Genomic DNA, 9,467 nt, shown 5'->3' with positions numbered 1-9,467 from the left:
GACAGAGATTTCTGGGGCAGGGGCGTTTTCCAGGCATCCCTCCTGTTAGAACTGGGTTTGGCCACTGTCCACCAGCTACCCCAAGGACAGTGCATTCTGAGCTTTTTGAGGACTGGAAGGTTAGAGAAAGTCCCAGGGTCACAGAATAAAGCCTAGGAGCACGCAGGCAGGCCAGAGGCAAAGGGCGTGGAACACGGCCAGGAGGCAGCCAGGGGGCAGGCCCGGGCCTCCCTCTGGTACTAATTAGCTCTGTGATCTTCGGCAAGTGGTTTACCCTTTCTGGACCTTCAATTCTCTCAGAAGACGCTAAGTCCCGCTTATCTCTGAGGCTGGAGAGGTAGATGTGGCACTTCTGAGGAGGCGTGAAATAGCAGCTGGGGGCCCAGGGACTCAGTAACCCAAGTCCCTCCCCAGGTTCCCCCGGTGCTTACCGGCTGAGCTGCTCAGGGCTCGATGCCAGCTCTCAGCCCGCCCTTCCGCTGGGGCTGCGCACACGGTCTCCACCGCGCTGCTCAGCCTGCCACCCGGAGAGCCATGGTCAAAACGTTGCCTCCCCTATGGGGGACCCCTGCTTCCAGCCCCTTGGCTGCTCTTGGGATGCCGTGCCTGCTGGGTCAGTATGTCCTGGGGCTGTTGTCTCTCTCCCTACCTGGCCCTCACCTTACGGAGAAAGCGTGTTTCCTGCCATGCTGGTGCCCCGGGCTCTCGTACTGGGCTCTTCTGACGTCAAGGGAGGCCACTGGGGCCATATTCTGAGAAGAGAGAAGAGGGGTCACCATGGCCATGTCCTTTCTTCCCCGTGGGCCTGTCCTCTGCCTCCCCCATATTGCACTGCCCAGTACCTCTGCTGCTGTCCTCTTGTCCTGGAAGAGGCTCAGGGAGCTGCCTCCCAAGGTCCCGTGGCAGCCATCCCAGGGGCTGGAGCAGGGCTGTAGAGAGAAGGCAGGGAGGCTGCACCAGCTGGGCGTGGAGGGGAGGCTGCAGCCTGGCCTTGTGATGACCTGTGTGTCTCCAGAGGCTCCCAGGCCAAGTCCTGGACGGGCCCAAGGAGTCCATGGGGAAGAGAGAGCCAGGGAATGATGTGCCGGGAAACCAGGAAGAGGAGGAAGAGGAGGAAGAGGAGGAAGAGGGTCCCACCCCCCACCGGGGCGGGGGCCGCAGCTGTGAGGTAGCTTAAGAATGAAGCTGTCCTGGGGCGCCCAGCGGGCTCAGTAGTGTGTGACTCTCCCATCTCGGGGTTGTGAGTTTGAGCCCCACGCTGGGTGTAGAGATTACTTAAATAATAAAAAAGAATGAAACTGTCTTAAGAATGGGGTGTGTTATCCACCATAACATCAGGATGCCAGGCCCCGGCGCCCCTCTGAGCCCAAGCGCCTCTGTGGAGGGGAGCTGCCTGGAGAACGACCCTCCTACTTACCAGGGTCCCTGCAGGCAGGAGCTGCTGCTGGAGCTCCAAGAATCCCTCCGTGGTGCGGGCACCCTTTGCATCCTGAAAGGGCAAGATGGGGCCCAGGGAACATCCAGCAACAGAGGACAGGCCCCCTCTGAAAGGTGGGGCAGGAATCTACGCCTCTTGACCACTTCATTCCTGAGGACTCTCAGCTCCTATGCCCAGTGCCACCCCCCTCCGGCCCCCGGCAGGCCTCAGCCCTGGCTCCAGGGTCTGGGCTTTACCCCCGAGGCCCCAGCCCCACCGGGCTCCTGCTGCCTGGCTGCACGCTCCAGGGAGACAATAGAGGCGGAGGGTATGTGCCGCCCGACGGGGACACCTGGCTGCAGGTCCCTTGTCTCAGCCAGCTGTACTCCTGGCCACCGGCTTCCAAAGGGCCTCTGCTGGAGGGGGGTGAGCCTGTGGCCAGCACTCCCAGATTTCAGCCCTGGCCCCTGCTGTGGCAAATTCTGCTCCACCTTGGAGAGGGGAGTAAGGTGAGCCAGGTCAGGGCTCCATGCCCCAGCCTCTCCTTCCGGAATCCCTTCACCCTAAGAGAATCCCTGTCTCCTCGTGGCTCTTCATCTGTCTCTACTTCAGCTTGCTAAGAGACTCCCCTGTCATCCTAGTCCACGGTGGGGCTCCAGCCTACCTGGATGAGGGGGTGACGGGGCCCTGCAGCTGGCCAGGCAAAGAACAGGGTTTTCCCGGGGGCTCAGATGTGGGCTCAGTTCTCAGGCTGCTCCCACCCCCAGCCCCCAGGCCTCTAGCTGTTTGGTGAACCCTCGCCCAGCCTCTGCTCACCCCTGCCTTCCTCTGCAGTTGGGCAAACTTCTCTTCCTGGGCTGCCAGCAACTTCTCTAAGTCCTGGTGTCTGCAGAGCAGCCACTCCACATCGGACACAGTGTCCTGGGGAGAGCCAAGCCAAGCCAGGGTGAGGCCCAGCTCCTAAGGGTGCTGAGAGCCTCCCCTTGCAGTTCACGACCCGGTTTAGTGCGTCAGGGAGCAGAGGAACAGCAGGCCCTTGGCCACAGCTGCCAGTGGGTGCAGCTGGCTAATGGGCGGGGCCTGGGCTCACCCCACAGTTGGGGTCCAGCAGTAGACCCTCCCGGGAGGCCAGCCAGGCCTCGGCCCAGTCCAGCTGCTCCCGCAGCTTCTGCAGACCCCAGTTCCCCTCGCAGCGTTCCTGGCGGAGGGTGCAGGCCTCGGTGAGTGCCCGCAGCCACCCTTCTAGCTCCTGCAGACACCCTGTCACCTGGTAGGAGGGGGTGCAGATGGTCAGACACTCAAGCAGAAGCACTGAGGCAAGGCAGGGCTGGGGTGCCCAGCAGAGGGGTCCGGGCAAGGCCCAGACCCTCCCCTTCCCTGTCCCCCTCTTTGCTCCCTGCCTGCCTTCTCCTGAGGGTTTCTCTTTCAGCTGGGGGTTCCGAGGCCTTGGGAAGTTGGGCTCCATCCCCGTTGTGCTCGTACCTCCGGGGACATGAAGTGGCCACTGTCAGCCAGCTGCTGCCCTTCCTGCTGCAGCTCCCGGGCACGAAGGCAATGCTCCTCGATTTCTCGCCCCAGCTCTGCATGCTGCGCCAGGAGCCGCTCGGCCCCCACCACGTCCGCGGCCAGCTCCTCGGAAGAAGCCAGAGCCTGCGTCTCCTGAGCCCATGCTCTGGTGGGGGGGGGGGCGGGCAGGGAGACGAAGCTGCTGTCAGGGCTGGGAGAGCAGCCGCGGGAGACAGGGCATGCGGCGTGCCCAGGGAAGGGGAGGCCGGCTCCCCCGAGGAGCTGGGTGACCCCCACCCCACAGGGCCAAGTGGAGCCAACATCAGGGCGGGATGCCACCTACAGCAGTTCCCGAGAGCGGCCGAGGAAGGCGTGGCCCCGGGCAGCCTGCTCCAGCTGCCGGCCCCGCTCCTGGGCCTTCACTTCCAGGGCGGCCCAGGCCTCCTCCACCTTGGCCAGCTGCTCGCACAGGCCCTCCCAAGCCACAGGGTGTAGCTGGCCCAGTCGGCAGGCCTCTGTGCGCACCCGGGCCACCTCCTTCTCCACAGCTGCCAGGTGCCACTGCCACCAGAATTCCAGATCAGGCCTCTGCCCCGGCAACCCGCTGCACGCCCCTCATTTGGGGAGCATCTGGTCCTCTCTGGGGGGTCCTGTTTCCCAGAATTTCCCAAGCCAACTCCACTCTGTTCTGCAGCCTGGGCAGCACTCCCCAGCTGGGAGGGCCTTCCTGTCTCCCCTCTGGGGGGCCCGACCCAGCAGCTGCAGAAGACTGTGGGCATGGGCCTTCACCTCCAGGCGCCTGTGCTGTTGCTGCAAGGTCTGCACTGACGACAGGCTGTGCTCACAGATGTCTCTCACCACCAGGGCGGCCTTCTCCTGCATCCAGCCCTGGAGCTCCGCTGCTGCCTGCTCAAAGCCTTGCACCTCCCGGGCTGTGGCCAGGCTCTGGGAAAGAGAGGAGGGCCTGCTCTGGGTTGAGCTCATTCCTAGGGTCCTTGCTCTCTGGAGACAGGGCCTCGTGGGCCGCCTCCTTTTATATAATGAGGACCAGGGGGCTCAGTGACTCGTTTGTGACCACCAGGTACAGAGAATGTCCTAGATGTGGCAGGTGCTCAATGTGTGACGTTACTGATAAAGGGTAGGGCCTTGGGGGGGGGCATTCTGTGAGGATAGGGCCTTTGGTGTACAGATCACAAGAAATCCAGAAATGCAGGCTCTGAGGCAGCAAGGGATGGGTCCACATGAGGGAGGAGCTTGGTTTCTGGGAGGACCGGCTGGGAGGGGAGAGTCTGCTTAGGAGGCTGTCCAGGCTGCTTTTATAGAAACCAGCAGCTACAGCCGAGAACCCAGGTCAGAGAGCAACACGGAGCCCATCTGCCGCACGGGGAGGTTCGAGGAGTGAGGGGGCACAGCGAAGGAGCCAGTTAAGTGCCTGTGGTTGAGGAGAGATTGACACGGTGTGTTATCTGCAAACCTGAGGCCTGTATTTAGGGGAGGCTTCAAGGGTTGGGAAGCCTGCCAGACCTGCTTTCTGTTTCTCCCTGGAGGTGTGAACTGTACCAGCAGGGAAGCAAACTGGTGGAGAGAGCTGGGGTGGAGAGAGCTGGGGTGGAGTGGGGGTGCAAGGTTTCAAGACTCCCCATCTGCTTAGTACTGGGAATCAGAGGCAGCCACCTCCCTCCGCGCGCACACACACACTCACACTCGCGCTCATACACACACACTTACAGGCTTCCCCCTGGTGGGTCCGCTTGTCCCTGACTCAGGCAGAAGGCGTAAATGTTCCTGCCCCTTGGCTGCCCCTGGCCTGGCCTGGGTGCACTTACCTGGGTGCGGGCTTTTATTGCCCTGTCCAGCCTCCCCCAAGTGGCCTCGATGCGACTCCTCTGGGCTTGAATCTGGAGAGCGCACCTGGGTGCTGTCCGTTCCAGGGAGCCTGCCAGCTCCCTCAGCGCCTGCACCTTGGCCTGCCCCAGGCTCTGAACTTCCCTTCTGAAAGCATCAAACTTCTCTTCCAGCATCTGCGAGGACAGAGCGCCGGGGAGGGTCACTCTGGGGTGGTATCCAGCCGCTCTTGCAGCTCGCAGAGGGCTGGGCAGTATCTGACAGTCCCCTCATCGGTACTGGACAAGGCGGGAGCTGACGTCCCTCAGCTCCGACTCTAGCACCAGAGGGATCTGCCCAGAGCCCACGTGCTTCCCTTCAGCTCACGCCCTCGACTCCCCGCCCAAAGCCACACTTCCCCTTGTCCTGGCTCAGCCTCAGTCCACTCTGCCCCAGGTTCGCTCAGGGGAGACTCACCTCGACGGCCTCCAGGTCCTGCCCGAGGTCCTGGGACTCAGCAGTGGCCACCTTGCTGGCCAGCCAGGTTTCGAGGAGCAGGGCCTCCCGGTCCAACTGGTGCAACTTCAGCTGTTCCCGCAAGCCTTGCCCCCTGCCTTCCGCCCTCTGCAGCAGCCCTGAATGCACCTCCCTCACCGCCCGCATCCGGGCCAGCACCCTGGCGCTGTGGCAAGAAGGGCAACCCCGCTGAAGCCCTCCTCCTCTAGGCCGGAACGGCCTTGTGTGCCTCTGAAGGAGAGCCCTCCCTGCGCCTCCCTGTGTGGGCCTGGCTCCCACAGACCTTTCTGGGTTCTGCCTGCTCTCGAGGACGGCTGCTGTCTGCTGCAGCCTCTCAATTCGTGTGCGAAACGCCTCTAGGTCTCTCCTGGTGGCCTCCAGCTGCCGCAGAAAGGCGCGCGTGGCCTCGGCACTCTGGCCCTTGTCCTCGATGTCCAGGTCACAGCCCCGTTCTTCCAGCCAGGATTCTGCCTCCAGGAGCTGGGGTGGCAGAGAGGAGAGGCTTCCCTGGGCCTCTAGGGCTCCCAGCTTGGAGTGCACGGCCTCGAGGTCAGGAGGGCGGCACCCAGCCGGCCCAGGAGCTTTGACGCCCCCTGTGCCTGGCCCTCAGCGCTACAGATTCTGATTTGCTCTGGAATGGAACGTGAGTATCCGCATTTCTTAAAGGTTCCAGGTCCTTTTGATGGAAAGCAATGACTGAGAACCACCAGTTCAGAAGAAACAGCAAAACAAAATAACACGGAAGCGAGGGAGAGGCCCGTGATCTGGGTAACTTGCAGAAGGAAGAGCTCGGGGGAAGAAGACCACTTAGGGGAGGGGGCAGAAGACACACAGAGAGCCGGGAGCCCCACAAACACCGGGTTTCGTCACGCCCAGCACCCCCCCTCCCCGCCCCACTGCAGCACCTCACCTCGGTCAGGAACTGCTGGGCCTCCCGGGCCTGCTGCAGCTGCAGCCGCCTCCGAGTGGCCTCTGCGCGCAGGCAGCCCACAGCGCTCTCCAGCTGCTGCACCCGCGTGGCCACCCCGCCGGCCGCCAGGTGCCCGGCCTGCACCAGCTGGCGTCCCGCGACCACCACGGCCTGGGTCAGAGCCTCGCGGCTACTCATCTCACGCTCCAGGTTCTGTGGAGGCGGAGGCAGACTCTCCTCAGGGGACCCCAGAGTCGTGGCGGAAGCCTTACAGTCCCACGGATTTGCCCCCGAAGACTTTCCTGTCCTTATGGCCAACAAAGAACCCAGGGAGCCCCCAAAGCCCCCCGAGGCACAGAGCTCCCAGCACCACTGGCTGACTGAGCCTTGGGCTCCATCTGAGTTGCGGGGTGCGGGCCCACACCTGGTGCTTCTCCTGCAGGTGTCGCACGGCGCTCAGGCTCTGCCCGCAGTCCTGGGTGGTGGCCAGAGGCAGCTTCTCCTGCACCCAGGCCATCTCCTCATCAACATCCCTGAAGAACTCCAGGAGGCGGCTCCGGGCCTGCAGGGCTGCTCTGCGCTCCTGCAGGGGCTCCCGCAGGCTCTCAAACCTGCGGCAGTGGGGGTGGGGACAGGGCAGGCAGGGACCGTGGCCGGCAGTGCTGGGGCCAGACGGTGAGCCAGTGCCCCCCCCACGCCATGCCCCTCACCATGAGGGTAGGGGCAGCCCCGAGGAGACCCCCTGGAGGGCAGGGGGGGAAGGGAGTGAGCACATGGCAGCTCTACCTCGGAAGCAGCTGCCGGGCCTGGGCTTCCACGTCCTGAGTGAGGCAGTGGCCTTCCCCTGTGAGGACCCGGGCCTGGCCCAGCAGCCACTGTGCCTGCCTGGCCTGCCCGGCCACGGCTGCCTCCAGCTCTCCCTGTGCCCCCAGGAGCTCGTCCAGCCCAGGCTGGTCCTGGTCCTCCACGGGGGCTCTCAGCTTGACCTCCAGAGCCTCCAGCCAGCTCTCTAGTTCCTCCACACTCCGCCGGAGATGCAGGGCCTGGGGCAGAAGGTGAGGTGGGCACAAGGGGGAGAGGCCTGGCAGCCCCTCCAGCTGCTCCACGGTGCACAGGGCCCACCTTGCAAGCATCTCGCAGTGTGGCTGCCTTCCTCTGGCTGTTGGCCTGCAGCTCGTCCCAGAGCTCTCCCAGCTCCCGCAGCCGCTCCCGGATGGTCTCTGAGGCCTGGTGGCCCTCCTGCAGCAGCCTCTGCCCCTCCTACAGCCAGAGGGGCACCCCGCAAGGACTTAGGCCTGCCGGCTCCACCCACCAGCCTGCATGCTAGCTGTGGGGCCTCTCTGAGCTCATTTTCCTTATCCATACAACATAGATAACAACAGTTATTTCGTTCAAATGAAAGAAAACGTTAAACATTTTTAGCAGGACACTTTAAATTAGAGGGAGCCAGCCTGGGGTCAGGACCTGCCCTTTTGGGTGGGAGGGGGTAAATTTAAAAGATGCTACACTTTGGCGCCTTTACCCACAGGACTGCCTGCTGTGGCCTTCTCCATCCCCTAATGTCTTTCCAAAATGGTTTTATAAAAACTCTCATCAAAATGCTATCTTTAAGATTCTTGAAAAGGCACTATATTTGGAGTGGGTGCCCCAGGAAAGCTACTGTTTCTCACTACCCTTGGGTGCTCAGCATGGTGCCTGTCTACAGAAAGTACTCGATGAATGTCCACCATCCTTGCCAGGGCTCTGCGGGGTCTCCCCATGCTCTGGCCTGCAGGCCTGTCCCAAGGCTCCCAGGGCCTCACCATCTGCAGCCTTTGTTGGTGGTGGACAGTTGCGTCTAGCTCGGCCTGGAGACTCTGCTGCTTCCACAACTGGGCCCGCAGCAGAGCGGGGTCCCTCCAGCCCTCTTCCAGGGCCACCGAGTTCTTCTCCCTCAGCCACGTGGCCACCTGGACATACGCAGAGGACCAGGCTCAGCTGCCTCGGGCTCTCCCCTGCCCCCAAACCTCTGGGCTGCCCCAAGAGGGTGGGCTCTCCCTGGAGTGGCTCCTTCCCCACAACCACTACCCACACCGCAACCCAAGGGGAACCTCGAAGGAATCCTGCAGGAAAGTCCGCAGCTGCTGGAACTCTTCTAGCTGGCGGCGACGGGTCCCGGCTCGCTCTACCAGGGCCTCTTTCCTGCCAGAAGGAGCGTCTCATGGGCCCTGAGGTCTCCTCCCCAGACCTGGAGCCGCTCCAGGGCTGTGTGCGTACCCTTCCCATGGCCACAGCCCTTCTCTGGACCAGTACACCAGGCTTCGGGGGTTCCCTTTGAAATGGAGAGACCTTCTACTCTCCCTCTTCGCTAGTGCCTGTTAGGGGCTGAATTGTGTCCCCCCACATTCTTAGGTTGAACTCATCTCCAGTACCTCACAATGTGACTGTATTTGAAGATAGGGTTTTAAAGAATTACATTAAAATGAGCTCATCAGGGCGCCCCCTAACCCACTGTGTCAGGTGTCACACACAGGGATGACCAGATAAAGAGGGAGGAGGATGGCCGTCCGCAAGCCAAGGAGAGGGGCCTTAGGACAAACCAACCCTGCCTGTGTTTTGATTGAGGACTTCGACCTCCAGCACCCAAACCTTGGTTTCTGGGGTTGAGGCCGTCAGTCTGTGGGATTTTGTCATGGCCACCCTAGCAAACCAAGTACAGCGTCCAAACCACTGTTTGGATCATGCACTGCTATTAGAGAGAACTTTGAGCACGCGCCCACCCAAATATATATGTATTCGTGTGTGTGTGTGTGTCTACTGACTTATATATGTGCGTATCCCTGCACCAACGTATCAAATACATTGCCGCATGCACAAAAATAGAAATTAGACCTGTGATCTAAAAAAATAAATAGGAACAAAAGTCTAACACTGCCCACATCCGTATAGTCTCCACAGCGGTGTTAAGGGAAACTCTTGTCTCTCACTGCTGGGGCTACCAAAGGGTGTGGGCGGGGTGGAGAAGCAGTGAGGCTTGATGGAATGGAAACACCTCCCCTCCCCCCAAGCATGCCAGAAGCCCAAAGGGAGGGGTCAGGATGGCACTGTCCTGGGGGCAGCCAGGCCTGCCAGAAACCATCAAAAGTGACTGGGGGTCACGAGAGGAGGGTGCTGACCAGCAGCCAACCAGCAAACCAACATTTGTCATCTGTCAATCAAAGACCTCCTGGTAGCCAGGTGGGGGTCCCAACGTGCAAGGAGTAGAAGCGAACGGCCTAGTCCTACCCCTGCCAGAGTGCCCGCACGAGGACTGAC

The 9,467-nt window shown here is 61.8% G+C and overlaps 1 protein-coding gene across 1 annotated transcript in view; it reads right to left on the bottom strand.

The window, feature by feature from the left end:
- SPTBN5 (spectrin beta, non-erythrocytic 5) overlaps positions 1-9,467 on the bottom strand; it is a 45,305-nt gene that overhangs the window by 1,657 nt on the left and 34,181 nt on the right. Inside the window, 19 exon segments of the mRNA XM_034661713.1 lie at positions 432-517; positions 661-752; positions 843-929; positions 1,418-1,489; positions 1,768-1,908; positions 2,234-2,338; positions 2,508-2,684; positions 2,900-3,089; positions 3,267-3,484; positions 3,713-3,868; positions 4,750-4,944; positions 5,225-5,429; positions 5,547-5,743; positions 6,174-6,386; positions 6,598-6,784; positions 6,960-7,216; positions 7,296-7,433; positions 7,976-8,122; positions 8,264-8,354. Coding sequence (XP_034517604.1) covers positions 432-517; positions 661-752; positions 843-929; positions 1,418-1,489; positions 1,768-1,908; positions 2,234-2,338; positions 2,508-2,684; positions 2,900-3,089; positions 3,267-3,484; positions 3,713-3,868; positions 4,750-4,944; positions 5,225-5,429; positions 5,547-5,743; positions 6,174-6,386; positions 6,598-6,784; positions 6,960-7,216; positions 7,296-7,433; positions 7,976-8,122; positions 8,264-8,354 — 2,954 coding nt within the window.

The sequence above is a fragment of the Ailuropoda melanoleuca genome, chromosome 5, assembly GCF_002007445.2.
Source record: "Ailuropoda melanoleuca isolate Jingjing chromosome 5, ASM200744v2, whole genome shotgun sequence".
In the NCBI taxonomy this organism is placed as follows: Eukaryota; Metazoa; Chordata; class Mammalia; order Carnivora; family Ursidae; genus Ailuropoda; species Ailuropoda melanoleuca.
This window is presented reverse-complemented; position numbering and strand designations above follow the sequence as displayed.